Raw genomic sequence first — 20,193 nt, 5'->3', positions numbered from 1 at the left:
TTGGGCAGAATTAAAAATTTATTCATCTCTCAAGCCAAATATACAGTTTTCTCTATCCTCTAAAATAAGAAATTATTTATACTCTACAGTCAATGATATTAAAACGGAGAAGCCAGTTTATAACTGAAGATCAGTGCTAGCCTCAATGGGCCTTTGTAAACATAATGCACAAATTAAGTGTTAAAAACAGCTGCAATACTTAGTTAAAGCCCTTAATTTTAATCTATACAGTTTATTTATATTAATTTGCTTGATGCAAAGTCAGAATTTAGAAATCATTCTTCTATACTGCACTGATGCAATTGGGGATGATCTTCTGAGCTTGCCGGGAGATTGGGTGGGGTGGGGGGGTGGTATTAAGGCACATTGTGCAACCAGCTTCACCATGCACCTAACACACGTTGCACTGGTTTAGGAGAGAGAAGCAAGGGAAAATCCAAGGAACACCCAATGTTAAGATCAGTAGAAATTATTTTCTAGATGCCTAGTTAATTTGTCGACTGATGTCATACTGTTTCTCAACCCACAACAGTCTGACCACACGGATATCTCGTCGCCATCCAATCTTTGGGTCCCAGCAGTATTCTGGCGATAGGACTTTGGTGGGTTTATGCAGCCAGAGGAACTTATTGAGGTGGCTCTCATCGTGCCAAAGAGCTTCCACATTTTTCTGCTTGTCCTGCATGATCCCCCGGTCACAGGTCTCCGTCAGGTTCTTGACACTCTGCCAAGTTCCACCGAACACAGCCGCGTGATAGTAGAAATCCCCCTTGTCACTCAGGTAAGCCGCAGAGTGGGGGTTACGGTCATAGGTGTACATGAACTTTGGCCTTCTGTAGTACCAGGCATGCAGGAGAGCCACCAACTCACTCAGCACTTCTGTGCCAAAGCGACCTTGGAATCTCTGATCCACGTCAAAGCAGAACACATAGTTAGCTTCATGCCTGATGCGGTCCTCAATCAGCCTGCTGATTATCTTCATACGGTACATAGAGATGTCTTGCCACCGCTTGTGCCTTTCAACTTGAAACCTCTCGATTTTCCGCCTTACACTTGGCCTCAGCCTTTCAAGCTTCGGCAGGTCATCCACAAACACGTAGTAGATAACTGAGAATCCCGGCATGAAGTGTTCATCGGCTGACACCAGGAAACTCTCCAAGTACATGTCCAGATACCTGAAATATGCAAACATGCACGTTCTCTTAAAAGTAGTCGTTACACAAACACACCCACACGCTCTTCCTCACCCCCAGTGTACCCCCCACCCCCAGTTTTATCTTAATCTTTTAAGATGTTGGCTCATTTTGGAATGCAGAGCTCCTGATCTTGGTGCACAAGCTAGTGTTAATACTTGGGGTGCAATGCAACCATGACTGCATCACCCCAGGGACTAGAAATTTTAATACTGGGACTGCAAGGGATCCCTGTCCAAAATCAGAGTGCACTTGTAAAGGCACATTTTCAGTCAAATCGATGTGTTCAAATTTTCCAATTACCAGGAAGCCTACCCAGCAGCCACCTAGAGAACGGGGCATTTGAGTGAATGCATTTTAATGCACACATTTGCAGCCGGGGCCAAGCTGGCACTGGGATGCTCTGTATACTAAAACGACACTCAATACTCATGACTAACAAAAAAAGAAATACCATGCTACCACGAAGAAAAGGCAACTGAAAGTACATCTTAAATCCACCTTACATATTTCCTACTCTAGCATCCTAAAGCAGGAATGTCCAAATTATGGTCCATGGACCACATGTGAACCTTACATAGACCACCATCCCTATCCGTGTCCCCCACCCGCCCATCCTGGCAATATGATCTACACATCGGGCTGGATTTTACATGGTGCCTGCACCCCTCCCCTAAAGGCTAAAATGTCGGGGTGAAGTAGCCCCCCGCCCACAATCCTGATGACTGCCCAGCAACAATTTAACTCTGGGAGCAGCACAAGGTGAGACTTCCACCCATCTCTCAGTAGGAAGTCCCACTGCGAGAGCTGCCAGCCAATCGACTGGCTGGCAGCACTGTAGTCCCAGCAGCGCCACCAGGAGTGGTGGCCACTGCTCGGGTTACAGGCAGTCCCACAATGCCAAGGAGCCTAGGTCAGTCCAGGGTTGGAGTCTAGCCAGAGCCTGTCAACCCTAGCCCCGGCAAGGAGGACGAGGGGCTGGGTTCAAGAGCTTCGGGGAAGAGTGACCTTGGGGAAGATGTGGGCTCAGGGGGCTCACACAAGAGGTTCACCCACCCCCACTGCCCCCAGCTAAAGCGGCCAAGCTTCCTGCATGACATGGACCTCCCCAAACCAGCAAAAAGTGGAGATTATATTTTCCTCAATATGGCCCTTGTTCTTAGCAGGGGCCTACGCTCTTAAGGGTACCATAACTCTCCTAAATCTCACGCTCTCAGGCTCCAACTTTATCCTTCTAATAGCCCAACAAAGGGAGATGGTGGCATAGTCGTAATGTCACTTGGCTAGTGGCACAGGCTTATGCTCTAGGAACCCAGTTTCAAATCCCACCAGAGCAGCTGGTGGAATTTAAATTCAATTAATTAATACATTCAATTCATAAAAAAATATGAAATGAAAGCTAGTCTCACTAACGGTGGCCATGGAACTATTATCAATTGTCATAAACACCCATCTGGTTCACTAATGTTCTTAGCTGGTCTGGCCTACATGTGACTCCAGATACACAGCAGTGTGGTTGACTCTTAACTGCCCTCCAAAATGGCCTAGTAAGCCCCTTCAGTTATAGCAATTAGGGATAAGCAACAAAAATGATGCTCACATCCCATGAATGAATTTTAAAAAAGCACTGCAGCCCTGTTTTTGAGTTGTACTCTGAGCTGAGAACTCAAGATCATTAACCTTAGTACGCCCCCTGTCGTTTATGCCAGTTTATCCCAGACATTTCTCACCCTTTGCAAGGTATGAAGCTCTTTCTTGTGTCCAACTTAGCTGTATATTTGATTTCTGGTAATGGAAATTTTAAAAAATATTCACAATTTGTCTCAACAAAAACCAGACAGTATGTCATACACTGGCCAGATTTACATTTCAACCTTATGTTTTTAAAAATTATATTTTACTCAAGCTGACCAAAGCTTTACAGAGACTGTATAAGTTAAATTCTATTTTTAAAGAGATTTTTCCCTAATATTTTGCTTTGTCCATTTTGTAGGAAAAGTGGACATCAGAGGCCTTTATCACAGTCAACCCAGTTATGTTTACCATATGAGATTTACAATCTGGCAAAGTGCCATTCATATAAGGAATTACATTACCATGGAAAATTTCAATGCTGCTAAAAGGCATTAGCTTCGAAGAAGGGTTTTGTCTGCTCGTAAGACTGTAGCATCACACAAAGGAACTTACGGCCTTGCTGATTCATCCTGGATTGTGTCTACTCTGATTATTGGGGGCCGCTGCAAATGGTTCCGATTTCTAGAAATTCCACTGTATGTGGGAATAATTTTACAAAAATAATGCTTTCCTGAGGGACTCTTTTCATACTCTAGGTTCTTGGCCAAAGATTAGACAGAATTATTATTTTTGTGCTCACTCCAACTTCATTCTTGTACAAATACAGGAATTCCGAAAAACATGTGTGATGCAGATACGTAATTGCTGTTACATTTTTAGATTTGAAAGTCCTGGGCAGATGTTCAGGGATAAACTTAGTTTTCAGATTAATAACTAAACATGCTCAACATGCCACATTTCTCAAGACTCTAAGCATCTTCATAATAACAGCTTCATTTTCACTGCTGCTGTCACTGAAAGTAATGCCTCTGAGTCTGGTGTTTCAGACTTGGATAAAGAACCCGTGCTTTAAGAGAAAATACAAATGAAGTACCATTGCTGTATTCTGCTTTAATTGCTCTCAACCAACATCAGCAAAAGCAGATAGGAACATAGGACTTAGGAGCAGGCTTGGTCATTCAGTCCTTCAAGCCACTCCGCCATTTAATAACGGTTGATCTGGCTGTGTCTCAACTCCGTCTGCCCTCCATTATCCTCGACTCCCTTATCTATCAAAAATTTGTCTAACTTTGTCTTGAATAAATTCAATGGCCCAGCCTCCACTGCTTTCTGGGGAAGAGAATTCCACAGACTAACAACCTTTTGAGAGAAAAAAAATTCTCATCTCCATCTTAAACAGTAGACCCCTAATTCTTAAACTGTGTCCCCTGGTCTTAGTCTCTCCCACAAGAGGAAACGTCCTCCTGGTATCTCCCCTATCAAATCCCCTCAGGATCTTATATGTTGCAAAAGATCACCCCTCATTCTTCTAAACTTCAATGGATCCAGGCCCAGCCTGTCCAACCTTTCCTCATAAAATAAGCCCATCATTCTACAGTGAAGCATCTCTGAACTACTTCAAATGCAATTATTTTTTTCAAATAAGGAGACCAAAACAGTACACAGTTTTCCAGATGTGGTCTCACTAAGGCCCTGTATAGTTGCAGTAAAACATCCCTACTTTTATATTCCATTCCCCTTGCAATAAATGCCAACATTCCATTTACCTTTCAAATCACTTGCTATGCGTGCATACTAACTTTTGGTTATTCATGTACCAGGACACCTAGATCCTTCTGTAGCACTGAGTCCTGCAATCTCTCTCCATTTAAATAATAATTAATTGTAGTGATAAATCTTGATTCATTGGTCAATCATTTCAGTTGCTCTTTGCAAGGCTTTGTCATTTGCAGACTGACTATTGTGATTACCTACATGAAGAGACTCCAACAAGGAAGAACTTTGTTGGATTCAGTGTACTTCGATTCGTTTTGAGGAATGCGAAAGGCACTATGCAATTGCAACTTGTTTCATTCTTTAGTTTGTTATCTTGAGGTTAGAGTTCTGGCCTGTTACTCTGCATCAGGATTTAGGGAACGTGTGACTTGTGGATTGTGTTTTAGCCTTGCTTTCCCAAGACTTCAAACTGTTAGCGCCTATGCTGGGAATGTCATACTTCCAAGTCCATTCATTTGCATTTCCTTGTACATGGCTGTATCCTAGTGAAAATGTATTGATACAATACATCTCTAAAGCTTCAATACCTTCCTATGGTGTGGAGCCCATATATAGCATACAGTACTCAAACTGAAATATCATTAAGGTTTTATGGAGGCTCATAGTACCTCTTAGCTTTTATATTCTATATTCCTTGGCATTCTAGGTTGTATGAAATTTGTTTCTTTTTTTGGAAAAAAGTTACAATCTGATCGATTTGCCTTTAATGTCCTTGAATGTCTCTTGCTCAGTTTGCAAAACTTTATCTTCCGATAACTACAGAATTGATAACTACAGAAATTACAGCACAGGAGGCAACACGTTTGTGACAATTCTAGATCAATTAATTAATAAGTCTGTAAGCATTCCAGCTCGTGGAGTGATCACCAAAGGTCCCAAATTCAAATCTGAATCCATCTACTCAAATTCCATTTGTCTGTCCTTCCCCTCACTTCCTTTCAAGTCAAATATTTATCCAGTTTCCTTTTCCAGGTTCAGGCAAATTAAAGAAAAAGAGCAGCACAGAGGAACACCACCACTAAGCTCAGGCTATAACCGTAGCCTTAACTGCTACCCCAGCCAAGAGCAGTGGTCACACTGTGGGGAACCTGCAACCTCCTCACGGGCAGGCTGTGCATTTGGCTTTGTCAGTATGGGCCGAGTGATAGCTTGTTTGCACTTCACTGGCCTACAGAAAACTTTTTCAAACATCTGGCAAGTAAGCTGAAATTTGAAACTAAAGTGCAAAGAGAAGATGTCGGGAATACTCAGCAGGTCAGGCAGCATCTCTGGAGAGAGAAAAACAGAGCTAAAGTTTCAGGTTAATGAACCTTGTCAGAAAGTTGAAACATATGTTTTGCTTTTATGAAGTTATGAAGCAAAGTAACCGGAGTGGGTTCTACAGCACCACAATCTTCACTATAACGGATTTTCTTTTACAAACAGTTTCTCTGTAAGACTGTGCAATGTCTTACAACTGATGCTGAATTTGATAATGGTACTTCACACTGCACAAATTACAACATACTTGCCAACTGCAAAGACCGTGAGACCAATAACAATATTTTGTTTCTTGTACATCGCATCATGATATATGGGATTGAAGGTTCCATCCCAAATGATTGGCGCCTTCCAATTTGTACAAGTCTGCACATCAGTTCTGCTCCTATTGAGAGAAAAAGAGGTATCAATGAGAAAGACCATCCTCCTTCCCCAGTTCTTGCCTCCAATGCTCTCCCTTCTTCTCAAGCAGGCACTGATACATGTGGAGTACGACTGCCCTGGGAGCTCCCCGTCATCCCACTAAATGATAGATGACAGGGTAATTGACTATGAAAGATATCACAGCCATGCCCTATTGCAATATAGCTGCACTTTCTGGCAGGGCTAACTGCACAGCCATCAGGAGCCTTCGTATTTTAAGGCACTATTCCACTTGTGGGAGTCGTTAGCTAGAACTGCATTGAAGATACATATTGAAACAGGACATTGGGCCCAACTGGTTTGTACTGGTGTTTATACTCCACATGAGTTCCCTTCCATTCCATCCATCTCAACTCAGCCTTTTGGTATATCTTTCTATTCTATTTATTCTTTTACTTGTCTAACATCACTTTTTACCAGTCGTATTCCTACATTCCAATTATTTTCTGAAGTACTTGAAAAAAGGGTTTACAAAGCTTAAGATTTAGTAAAGACAGTGTTTGTGTCTCTAAATACAAGTTTCCACCTTTGATTTCTGGTCTGAGATCCCAGTCTTCAGCTCGGCTGTGAGAACTAGCATGGGTTCAAGGCCTACAGTGTAGGGCTCAGGGGACCAAAAGGACAAAAGAGAGTTCAAAATAACACCAGGAAACACCAGGAAAGCCATTGTGAATTTCAAAATCTGGTAAATTGTGGAAAGAGAGCCTCAAAGGACGTAAAGTGCTCGAGACTTGGAAAGGAGGAGTTACAGACAGAATCACTGCACTAGGCTTCATGCGAAATGATATATTTGGGAAACGCAGAATAAACAAGAAGAAAATTCAGAGGAGCAATGGGCATCGAAATATTGACAAAATAAAAACAAGGAATGTTGTGATAAGAAATGGCTGTTGGAGGTGAAAGATAACCTAGATCTTACTAGCAAAAAGAAAAATATTGTAGGAGCCTTTTCTGCTCACCTCTGAAGCTATTTAAACGTGAATAAGTAATGGGTGTTACATATTTTATATATTGGATCTATGCAGAGATGACAAGTTTCAAAATGTGCAGGAATTTTATTTAAGAGTTTTATACAATGTTTTAAAAATCTACACGTTAAGCTCATAGTTTCTTGCAGCTTCTGTGCTGTTTACTTTTCTCTAAGTCAACATCCAGGTTTAACCAATCAAGTACAGTGAACATAGATCAGTTACCAGACTGTCATAATCAAACACAGAACAACTGAACACCGCAGTGATCATATTTGGCCTTTTCGGAAATGAGAGAGTTTTTAAAAAGGGAAGAATTGTTTAAACGTTGAAGAGGACATTAAGCTTCTCAGAGGCAGCATTAGTAATGGAGGTGGGAGAGCTCCATTGGAAATTGGAGAACGGTGTGAGGTCAAGAATATAAAAAGATAAAAAGACCAAGGATGAAACCCTTAAAAGTTAAGAGCTTAGGTTAGTCTTGGGAGAGACCACATAATTGAAGAATTGAAAATGTCAAGATTTTCTTTGCCTCTGAAACAGCACGAAGGAGATCACTCAGAGGTCCAGTGTGTACAATTTAAAGGAAGTTAATTAATGTAGAGTGGGATCATCAACAATACAGACGATGGGGTTGAATAAGTGGAGGACATTATTGAAATCAAGGAACAGAGTAGGGGAGATTCAGGTTCCTGGGCTAGTCTCGAGTTAAGCAGGAAGAAAAGGGCAGGGGATGATCCAATGATTACAACATGCAGTGATTTGAGATTAAATTGGAGAGACATCAAAATAGTTTTGTGGGAGGCTAAATGACAATAACTTGTTTAGAAATGCACACCATCAATCTCTGTCAAAGTCTTTAAAGGTGTCCAAAACACCAATAGGTAAGTCACAAATTTTAAAGTTATTATAGGAAGCTGGATTACTGTTGCAAATTATATCCTGATCATCAGGAATTAGATCTGAATTTTCAAAGTGATGATAATGAGAGTTAACCAGAATTTAACAAACATCAGACAGTGTCAATGTGACAATGGTCACAAAAGCCATTAGCCAGGATACAGACACTGTCATCTCTTAGCTCAGAAATGAAGGTTAGCTAAATTAATGGATGATCATGATTGCAGAGAGGTTAATTAATGAATTGTGTAAAAGGACTTGGCCTTAGATTGGCTGATCAGTAATAGTGGAGAATGGGTGTCATTCTGATGGCATTTTAAAAAAATTCATTCATGGGATGTGGGCTTTGCTGGCTGGGCCAGCATTTATTGCCCATCCCTAATTGACCTTGAGAAGGTGGTGGTGAGCTGCCTCCTTGAACTGCTGCAGATCATGTGATGTAGGTACACCCATAGTGTTGTTAGGGAGGGAGTTCCAGGATTTTGACCCAGCGACAATGAAGGAACAGCAATATATTTCCAAATCAGGATGATGAGTGACTTGGAGGGGAACTTCAAATGATGGTGTTCCCATCTATCTGTTGCCCTTGTCCTTCTAGATGGTAGTGGTTGTGGGTTTGGAACATGTTGTCTAAAGAGGCTTGATGAGTTCCTGCAATGTTATGTGTTATTGGAGCTGCACTCATCCAGGCAAGTGGATAGTATTCCATCACACTCCTGACTTGTGCCTTGCAGATGGTGGACAGGTTTTGGGGAATCAGGAGGTGAGTTGCTCGTCGCAGGATTCCTAGCCTCTGATCTGCTCTTGTAGCCACACTATTTATGTGGCTAGTCCAGTTCAGTTTCTGGTCAATGGTAACCCCTAGGATGTTGGTAGTGGGGGATTCAGTGAGGGCAATGCCTATGAATGTCACGGGGCATTGGTTAGATTCTCTCTTGCTGGAGATGGTCATTGCCTGACACTTGTGGCAAGTAACATTTGTGCCACACTTGTCAGCCCAAGCCTGGATATTGTCCAGGTCTTGCTGCATTTGGATATGGACTGCTTCAGTATCTGAGGAGTTGCGAATGGTGCTGAACATTGTGCAATCATCAGCAAACATCCCCACTTCTGACCTTATGATGGAAGGAAGGTCATTGATGAAGCAGCTGAAGATGGTTGGGCCTAGGACACAATCCTGAGCAACTCCTGCTGTGAAGTCCTGGAGCTGAGATGATTGACCTCCAACAACCATAGACATCTTCCTTTGTGCTAGGTATGATTCCAACCAGCGGAGAGTTTTCCCACTGATTCTCATTGACTCCAGTTTTGCTAGGGCTCCTTGATGCCACTCTTGGTCAAATGCAGCCTTGATGTCACCTCACCTCAGGAGTTCAGTTCTTTTGTCCAAGTCTGAACCAAGGCTGTAAAGAGGTCAGAAGCTGAGTGGCCCTTGCAGAACCCAAACTGGATGTCAGTACGCAGGTTATTGCTAAGCAAGTGCCACTTGATAGCACTGTTGATGACCCCTTCCATTATTTTACTGATGGTTGAGAGTAGACTGATGGGGCAGTAATTGGCCGAGTTGGATTTGTCCTGCTTCGTGTATACAGGACATACCTGGGCAATTTTCCACATTGCCAGGTAGTTGCCACTATTGTAGCTGTACTGGAACAGCTTGGCTAGGGGCACTGCAGGTTCTGGAGCATAAGTCTTCAGTACTGTTGCTGGACTATTGTCAATGTCCATAGCCTTTGCACTATTCAGTGCCTTCAGCCATTTCTTGATATCACATGGAACGAATTGAATTGGCTGAAGACTGGCATCTGTAATGCTGCAGACCTCCGGAGGAGGCCGAGATGGATCAACCACTCGGCACTTCTGGTTGAAGACTAGCAAATATTTTAGCCTTATCTTATGCACTGATGTGCTGGACTCCTCCATCATTGAGGATTAGGATATTTGTGGAACCTCCTCCTCCAGTAAGTCGTTTAATTGTCCACCACATTCACGTCTAGATGGGGCAAGACTGCAGAGCTTAGATCTGATCCGTTGGTTGTGGGATCGCTTAGCACTGTCTATCACTTGCTGTTTGGCATGCAAGTAGTCCTGTGTTATAGCTTCGCCAGGTTGACACCTCATTTTTAGGTATGCCTGGTGCTGCTCCTGTCATTCCCTCCTGCACACTTCATTGAACCAGGATTCAGCCCTGGCTCGATAGTAATGATAGAGTGGGGGATACGCCGATTGTGTTCAAGTACAATGCTGCTGCTGTTGATGGCCTACAGCACCACATGGATGCCCAGTCTTGAGTTGTTAAATCTGTTTGAAATCTATCCCATTTAGCAGTGGTAGTGCCACACAACACGATGGAGGGTATCCTCAATGTGAAGACAGGACTTTGTCTCCACAAGGACTGTGCGATGGTCACTCCTATTGATAGTGTCATGGACAGATGCATTTGCAGCAGGCAGGTTGGTGAGGATGAGGTTAAGTATGTTTTTCACTCTTGTTGGTTCCTTCATCACCTGCTGCAGACCCAGTCTAGCAGCTATGTCTTTTAGGACTCGGCCAGCTTGGTCAGTAGTGGTGCTACCGAGCCACTCTTGATGATGGACTTTGAAGTCCCCCACGCAGAGTACATTCTGCACCCTTTCCACCCTCAGTGCTTCCTTCAAGTGTTGTTCAACATGGAAGAGTACTGATTCATCAGCTGTGGGAGGGTGTTATGTGGTAATCAGCAGAGGTTTCATTGCCCATGTTTGACCTGATGCCATGAGACTTCATGGGGTCCGGAGTCGATGTTGAGGACTCACAGGGCAACTCCCTCCCGGCTGTATACCACTGAGCTGTCACCTCTGCTGGATCTGTCTTGCCGGTGGGACAGGACATCCCCAGGGAAGGCGATGGTGGTGTCTGGGACACTTTCTGCAAGATATGATTCCGTGCGTATGATTATATCAGGCTGTTGCTTGATTAGTCTGAGAGACAGCTCTCCCAATTTTGGCAATAGCCCCCAGATGTTAGAAAGGAGGACTTTGCAGGGTCAACAGGGCTGAGTTTGTTGTTGTTTCCGGTGCCTAGGTCGATGCCGGGTGGTCTATCTGGATTCATTCCTTTCCTGAAACTTTGTAGTGGTTTCATACAACTGAGTGGCTTGCCAGGCCATTTCAGAAGGCATTTAAGAGTCAACCACATTCTGAAACACAAGTCTTCGGTACTATTGTCAAAATACAGTCAAGGCCCATAACCTTTGCAGTATCCAGTGCCTTCAGCCATTTCTTGATATCGCATTGGCTAAAGACTGGCATCTGTGATGTTGGGAACCCCAAGAGGAAGCCGAGATGGATCATCCACTCGGTACTTCTGGCTGAAGACTGTAGCAAATGCTTCAGCCTTGTATTTTGCACTGATGTGCTGGGCTCCTCCATCATTGAGGATGGGGATATTTGTGGGGCCTCCTCCTCCAGTGAGTTGTTTAATTGTCCACCACTATTCAGGACTGGAATTGGAGGACTGCAGAGCTTAGATCTGATCCGTTGGTTGTGGGGATCGCTTAGCTCTATTGCTTGCTGCTTATGCTGTTTGGCACGTAAGTAGTCCTGTGTTATAGCTTCACCAGATTGACACATCATTTTTAGGTATACCTGGTGCTGTTCCGGGCATGCCCTCTTGCACTCTTCATTGAACCAGGGTTAATCCCCTGGCTTGGTAGTAATAGTAGAATGGGGGATATGCCGGGCCATGAGGTTACACATTATGTTTGAGTACAATTCTGCTCCATTTATGCCCCATAGTGCCTCATGGCTGCCAGACCTGTTTGAAATCTATCCCATTAACATGGTGCCAGTGCTACAAAACATGGAGAGTATCCTCAATGCGAAAGTGTGACTTTGTCTCTACAAAGACTGTGCAGGGGTCGCTCTTACTGATACAGCCATGGACAGGTGCATCTATGGAAGGCAGGTTGGTGAGGATGAGGTCAAGCGTGTTTTTCCTTCTTGTCGGTTCCCTGACCACCTGCCGCAGACCCAGTCTAGCAGCTATGTCATTTAGGACTCGGCCAGCTTGGTCTTAGTGGTGCTACTGAGCCACTCTTGGTGATGCACATTGAAGTCCCCCACCTGGAGTACATTCTGCACCTTTGCCACCCTCAGTGCTTCCTCCAAGCGATGTTCAACATGGAGAGCACTGATTCATCAGCTGTGGGAGGGTGGTACGTGGTAATCAGCAGGAGCTTTCATTGCCCATGTTCACAGATGCCATGAGATTACATGGGGTCGAGAGTCAATTTTAAGGATTCCCAGAGAAACTCCCTCCTCACTGTATACTATTGAGGCACCACCTTTGCTGGGTCTGTCCTGCCAGTGGGACAGGACAGGGATGGTGGTGTCTGGGACATTATCTGTAAGGTATGATTCTGAGAGCATGACTATGTCAGGTTGTTGCTTGACTAGTCTTTGAGAATACTCTCCCAATTTCAGCACAAATTCCTAGATGTTAGTATGGAAGGTTCTGCTAGATTGACAGGGCTAAGTTTGCCGCTGTCGTTTCCAGTGCCTAGGGCGATACCAGGTGATTCGTCCAGTTTCAATCCTTTTTGTTGACTTTGTTGTTTGATACAACCGAATGGCTTGCTAGGCCATTTAAGAGGGCATTTAAGAGTCAACCACATTTCTGTGGGTCTGGAGTCACATGTAGGCCAGACCAGGTAAGGTCATTAGTGAACCAGATGGGTTTTTACGACAATGGTTCCATGGTCATCATTAGACTTTGACATACATTTTATTCACAGAGAATCGTTACTCCATCAGAGGTAAGACAAAGTGTTGAATTAAGTTTTACTACACTTCCTGTTAAAAGACTCTACCAAGACTAGTTAACCCATTGGAAGAATGCTATGAAATCCCTGCATTGGTTTTGTTGATAATTAATGAAAGCTAACTTAAACACTATGACTGCTTGAATTTTCACTAGATGTGGCATGATTGCTTATACTGATCCATGTTTTTACACCCTGCTCGTGACACGCTCTGGCTCAAATCTGCTTGGAAGGTGACAAGTTGGGAAATTGTGATTTGGACACTGTTAGCCAAACATTTTAATCAACTGCAAAAGTTGAAAGAGAAAGCAAAATGGTCAAAAAAAAATGAACTTCAGAAATCTTGCAGAGCAAGAAAACAGGTGGTAGGCGGCCTGCTGCCTGAGAACTGAAAGAAAAATACTTTTGTTGGAACTTAGGCCCCGATGGCAGTGGGACTAAAACAAAATAACTAAGGTCCCTTAGCACTGCAACATTTATGAGCGCGTAAGAGTTGGAGCGCAAGATGTCCAAGACCCTGACCTGGTTTGGACGGGCAGGTAGGCAAATGACATTCTTTCCAATTATGTCATTCAAATAATAATGAGGCAACGGTTGGGTTGAATCAGTCTCCACAGGGCTTGGTGTGGAAAGAAGTGTAAGGATGGATTCCATGTGCACAGAGATCGTAGAGGTATTAGGTATTGCATTGACTAGCACAGTGATACTGGGGGAATGACCACAGATTGGTTACATGGAGATTGTGCTCCTACCCAGGACATAATGCTAATGCCTTTGCATTTTGATGCTCCTACTCAGATAGTAGCATGTGTCAAGTCTCGCTTATACAGAATAAAATATAACCAGCAACCAATAAGGTTATCACTTCTAATCATTTTAGAACTTGTGAATGAATGCGTTAATTAACTTTGTTGCCCTGAATTCCAATATCACAGGGCTCCTTTTCCTATCTACTGGCATTTTGAACAAAATCCAATCAAAGTGCCATCCAACTCCATGCCCCATCTATATAGTGGATCATCTCACTAACTAGGCTGAAACACAAGTAAGGACTCTTGTGTTTTATGCCTTGGGAATTATGCAGAGTTGACGCACCAGCTACTATGTGCACAGAAGTTTTATTTACAATGCTTTTAAAATGTCTGTTCTCATGTTTACAGCTTCCAGCGTTCAGTTTAGTTTCAGGTTGTCAGTCGCCACACCCAAGCTTGACTAACAGAATTCAGAGCAATTCTAGCAAGTGTAAGTAAACCACATTGAAAGCCGGCCTGACAATCTTAAATTGGTTGTTAGTGTAATTCTTAGCACACTCGGTGTTGTTCATCAAGTGCTATCCAAATCTAACATTAGACATTGAAGGTTGTTGATGGTGCTGTGATCTACAAAGTTGAGCTTGTGATTTTGCTTGATTACCTTGATGAGCCAGATGGTCAACAGTGTGGTCATACATTAGAAAAGGAAATGTATCCTCATAATCTGCTTTGGTCCCGATAAGAGATGATGCAAGTCACAATTTGGCTCTTTGGATTTGCATCAATCGTGTATGTTCACTTGTTGAAGTACACTTTTGCTTTACCTTGTCACTTTGATTTCTTTTGCTTTCACTCAGACAGACTCTCTCATTGTTTGGAGGATGGCGACTTAAGAAAGATCAGATGCAAACGAAAGTTACGACCAGTCGTAAGGGTCGGCTGATATCTTTCCAGTTAGAGTGTGGGTTGGATCAATATGTGTGAAGTAGAATATGAGTGGATTTTTCAAACCTTTTCCTCTCTGACATACTAGCCCTTAGGGTGTCCTTTATCACCTTGTTGAATCATTCAATGCTACCATTCAATTGTGGGTTGTATCGCAATATCAGATGGTGGTGAATTCCGGAGCTTGCTTGGAACTCTGAACTGACTGGAAATAAACTGCGGTTCATTGTCCGTAATAATAGACTCCAGCAAACCCCATTTTATAAACAACTTGTCTTGAATCTCAAAGACCAAACTGGTGGTTATGGAATTTGTTGTAGTGATTTCTGGCCATTTGTTTTGCAGCAATCTATTGTTGGCCACCAAACTGCTTCACAGGATCTTTGCTTCATCTCAACAACACCCAGATGTCTTTCATGGGCAAGATGCAATACACTTTGCTGCAGCACTTCAGGATAACCACTCGAGTTCCACACATGATACAGTTGTCAAACTGACTCATGGTCGCATGTGAAATTACGGCAATCACAATCTTCAACATTACAAGTCACTACTGTTAAAGCTGTCTACGATATTAGTACGGCTAAGCACGTCAGCCATTCGGTTGCATGAACCTGCAAGATGCTCATACTCAAGTTGCACAGATGAAGCTGATTTGACTGTCTGTCTATGCATAGAGGTTGATGACCAGATTGTGATGTGGTTAACAGTTTAGTCAACAGTTGGTGATCAGCGCAGGGCATGAACTTTCTACCACATAGATACATATGCCAGTATTCACATGTGTAGACGCAGTCTAGTGCTTCCCGCTCTCTAGTAAAATATTTGGATTCAGTTTCCAACAAAGGACACGTCAGTGATTGATCATTCACTTCCTTCAATGTACTAAGAGAGCAGAGCTCCTATCACATTCCCTGTCACGTCTATTGCGACAGAGGTTTCTGCATGTGGGTTGAAACACGCAAGGACTGGTAGAGATGTGATATTTGCCTTTAACACATTAAACACTATATCCTGTGCAACTGTCCATTCCCATTGAGCATCTTTGCGCAATGTCTTTTGAAGAGGCTTTACAGTCTCTGCCTATTTAGGAACGAATTTGTGATAAAAGTTGGTAGCAATGAGAAACAATGCTAACTCTCACATTGGACACGGTTGGAAGCGCATTAATGGCTTTAACGTTGTCATGTGTAGGCTTTACTCCAGTTGCTGTCACTTTGTACCCCAGAAATTCAATTTCGAGTGCCGCGAATGTACATTTGTCCATGATGAATGTCAAATTGTGTTGAGAAAGGCAACGGGAGCACCGCTGATAACCATCGATTGAGTTCTGCATTGTCCTTCCATGGGCAACAGCATCAAGTAGGTTGAGCATCCACTCAACGTCTGGCAGGACTGAAGAAACGATCTTCTGGAATGCGCCAGGTGCTCAACTTAGTCCATAGAGCATTCTGTGTTACTAAAACACACGTTCATGAGTAACAAAAGCTGTAAGATATTGGCTTTGCTCCAGACAGCTCTGTCACACATCAAGCTTCATGAAGACTATGCAGTCATGAAATGACGCTGGTAGTTCTTGGATCATAGCAAGTGGATTCTGTTCTGGAATAATTGCTTTGTTTACCACCTTAAGTTCAACACAGTCTAAATTTGTCTTCATTGAGTCGTGCAACGCCTAGGTTTGATGTCCATGGGGATGAGTTGATTCACTCAGTGATACCACCTGCTTCAAGTCGTTTCAGCTACTATGATACTTCAGCAAGGATTACAAATAGTAATCATCACAAATTTTGCAAAGCTGGCAGAACCAGCATCAACTCAAGGAACACAACAGCACCCCTTAACCTCCCCAAGTTCCATATATAAGGATGGATAGCATTGTACATTGTCAGTGTCAATCACAATGTGTTCTCCGGTGGGTCCTTCAAGTTTGAAGCCAGCCAAGGTTTACCCCTTGGCTTATGTCGAATGCAAACCTGTCTAGGTTGACGTTTCTTTTGTAGCACAGTAGAATCATGACCACTCCCAAAACCAGAATGATCAAGTTATATGCTTGAGGTGTGCCTATCGCAGGAATGAATGAAAGTTGCATAAAATAAAATTGGTAGATTATGGCGCTCAATATTGATACTTTCACACCAACATAGATGAGGAGTGACACAGATAAAAATGCCTTTAAGTCTGTGATGGTATATACTTACCGTATTTTTCTCTTGGGAAGAGACTCCCACGCGTGTTGAATCAATTAAGTCCCCTTCTTCAACCAACCTGTACACTTTTGTGAAATGATTACAATGAGTTACAAATTTTCCCTCAGGCCTATTTTTTAGGCCTTTGTAGGGTGTGGGCGTCGCTGGCTAGGTGGGCATTTATTGCCTATCCTTAATTGCCCTTGTTCAGGGGGCATTTTTAGGAGGGTCTGCAGTCACATAGGCCAGGCGAGCACAGCAGATTTCCTTCCCTAAAAGGACATTAGTGAACCAGATGGGTTTTTACGACAATGGTTCCATGGTCTTCATTAGACTTTAATTCCAGATATTTATGGAATTCAAATTCCACCATCCGCTGTGGTAGGATTCAAACCTGGTTCCGTAGAGAATTACCCTAGGTCTCTGGATTACCAGTACAATGACAATACCACTACAACACAGCCTCCCCCAGCATGCTGGACATGTTGTAGTGAATGGATGGATGGATGGATGGATACCTCCACAACTTGGGTGCATGTTTGTTCAATCAACATATATTGTTCAATCATTATAATTTTCTTTTTCCTGAAGTATTTTTCAAGAACATTTACCATATCAGACATGGACATGTCTGTTGCGAGCTGCTCGAATATCCACTGGCCTTTTTTTGCTCCAAGACAATGTATGAATATGTCTTTTTGCGAGTCGCTGCTACATCTGGACTGTCCATCTCCTTAATGAGTAAGTAGTTCTTTAACCCTGAAATGCATCAATCCTATGGTACGGGTGGATCTCCCAGCGAAGGAAAGGAAAGGTGGAGTCAGTAAATTTAGACTATTCTCCATCATCCTTGTCACCAGTTTGTTTTATGCCTTGGAGACATGCAGAGATGACACACCAGCTTCTATGTGTGCAGGAGTTTTATTTACAGCACTTCTTAAATGTTTGATGTCATGCTTATAGCTTGGTTTAATTTCAATTTCTCAGTCACCACACTCAGGCTTAAGTAACAGCACATAGAACAGAAAAGAGCTCAGAGACAAACCTAATAAAAACAAAAATAAAACTGAACACTAAAAGGACCAATTACATGAGGAGCTGCCAGCAGCCATTGAGCTATACCCCAGGTGAACTGGTGCCTTCAAGAGATGGGAGGAGTAAAGGGCTCAAGAACATTTTTATTTAATACAATGTAAACTGCACACAATAAAGAAATTTGTTAACGATTAACCAGTTTAAAAAATATATATACCAATAATCCAGATAATTATCCACATGGTTTCCAGGTTTTAATTTAAATCCTTTACGCAAATGGCAGACATCCATGGGAATAAGGCCTTCCATAAACCTGAAAGCAGATTATTGAACAGAGTTAGGATTGAATTATCATAACTGACCATTAGACATGGCTGAAACATTTGAAACAAAAACAGAAATACCTGGAAAAACTCAGCAGGTCTGGCAGCATCAGTGGTGAAGAAAAGAGTTGACGTTTCGAGTCCTCATGACCCTTCTGTCGAAAGCTGCTTTAGCCAGAAGTGGCAGACTACCCACTCCCCTGCTGAGCATTGCTATGAATAACACTGGCACCAGTCTGGCAAACCTGGAACCGTGACCTGTTTACAAAATCTAACTGGGCCAACTTCTAGCTTCCTCCCGATCACATCTAGAGAATGAATTTTGGTCCATCTGACTCCTCATAGCGCAGCTGATGAAAACACTTCAAACAGGACAACAAATCATTTGGGGCAGTGAGGGGATCTTTGAGATACAATTAATAATTTGCCTCCAAGCACTGCTACAACTTTTGTGTGAGCACACAGCAGCTTCACATCAATGCCAAAGTTGTCTGGCTGATCCACCTTAAATAGCTCCCCCATTTCAGTCTCTCTCTCTCTCTCTCTCTCTTTCATCTGCTTCTCCTTCCCTTTTCTTTCTATCCCTTCATATGTATACTCCCCTCTTCCTATCTTCAGTTCCACTTCTCTACATTTATTCATGTCTCCACACTTGCTGCTCTTTCAATTTTCTTTATACATTTCTTACTTTGGTTTCACTTCTGTCCGACTCCCTGCTGCTTCTGCAACTGAGGGTACTGAGAGGCAGTAATCTTGAGACTCAAGGGAGTTGTCAAGTTACGAACAGCAGCTGCCAAAGACTCTGCCAGTAGTGACAGAAGCATAGTGGCCACTCTATCTGGTGCAGTGGCATGGGACATCAACGGTGCTGCTGTTGTGGGGTTTTGAAAGTCCTTTGGTTGGAAGCTGCCTGATGCAAGTCAGTTGAGATGACAGAAATATTGGCATCTTCAGACTCAGCTTGTGCTTGCTGACTTACAATGACTCCACCTGACAATACTTCCATTTTAAAATCCTCACCTTTGAAGAAAAAAAATCCTTCCAGGACCTCACTCCTGTTCTGCTCCGAAACCTGCTCCAGCTCTAAAACCACCCCCAACCAAGGTCGCCCTGTTCAATTCTGGTCTCTTGTGCATCACCGATTTTAATCGCTCCACCATTGCAGGCCACACCTTCAGCTGCAAGAGCCAAAAATTCTGAAATTCCATCCCTAAACCTCTCCGTTGCTATTGCGCCTGCTTTAAGATGCTCCGTAAAAACTAATTCTTTGACCAGGCTTTTGGTCTCCTGAACAAATTTTTCCATTTGCGGCTTGCGATTAAATTTTGTTTGATCACACTTGGGGTATCCTGGGAACTTTTACCCTGTTAAAAGACACTATAGATACAGGATTGCTGCTTCAGAGTGGGCCATTGTCATGCCATTCCTGCTTCTGAGTACAGAGTAAGTCAGATAAGCAGGAACACTATTAGCATGAAGTGCTCAGACTGGAAAAATAAACAGAACAGCCACTAGAGCCCTGGGTGATAAGCCTCATCATCAGCAGAGGCATGAGATGTACTTCCCCCTTCAGCAGGCGGAAGCTACAGTATTACGGTCTCCCAAGGGGGTAAAGTGCATTGCTGTGGGGAGCAGAAAGCACCTGTCAATCTACTTACCCCTCGCAAAGGCCCGTAATGCTGCCTGTGATTTATTTTTGTTAAATCTCCAGAGAGCAGATCAGATCAGATCAGCATTATCTACTGGCAGAAGGGCAGAGGACTCAACTCAATTAAAACAAGTAGTGATGCCCCCTTCCCTTCACCCGCTTAAAAGGAAACATTGTTCCATTACTTATATACTCAAATAAAAATCAGAGGAGGCAGGATTTGCTGATTGTGGATGTTTAGTAGCCCAACACTACAGTGTCACAAGGAAATACTGTACTTTTAAATAACAATATGACAAGATATGTTTCTATTTAAGGGCAGATAACAATGCTTTTTCCCCCATAATTTCATAAGGATTTGTCATGAAGAGATATTGTTATTGGAAATTATTTAAAGTAGAAATCTAT

The 20,193-nt window shown here is 42.9% G+C and overlaps 1 protein-coding gene across 2 annotated transcripts in view; it reads right to left on the bottom strand.

Moving 5' to 3' along the window:
• Window positions 1-6: 6 nt before the first annotated feature.
• LOC121288227 (alpha-1,3-galactosyltransferase 2-like) overlaps window positions 7-20,193 on the bottom strand; it is a 61,043-nt gene continuing 40,856 nt past the window's right edge. For both annotated transcript variants that reach the window (XM_041206693.1, XM_041206694.1), the window contains exons 3-5: window positions 18,032-18,127; window positions 6,052-6,189; window positions 7-1,175 (exon numbers count right to left, since the gene is read on the bottom strand). In XM_041206693.1, coding sequence (XP_041062627.1) covers window positions 485-1,175; window positions 6,052-6,189; window positions 18,032-18,127 — 925 coding nt within the window. In that variant the 3' untranslated portion in view covers window positions 7-484. The remainder of the gene's footprint in view (window positions 1,176-6,051; window positions 6,190-18,031; window positions 18,128-20,193) is intronic.

Source organism: Carcharodon carcharias, chromosome 15 (assembly GCF_017639515.1).
Source record: "Carcharodon carcharias isolate sCarCar2 chromosome 15, sCarCar2.pri, whole genome shotgun sequence".
NCBI lineage: Eukaryota > Metazoa > Chordata > Chondrichthyes > Lamniformes > Lamnidae > Carcharodon > Carcharodon carcharias.
This window is presented reverse-complemented; position numbering and strand designations above follow the sequence as displayed.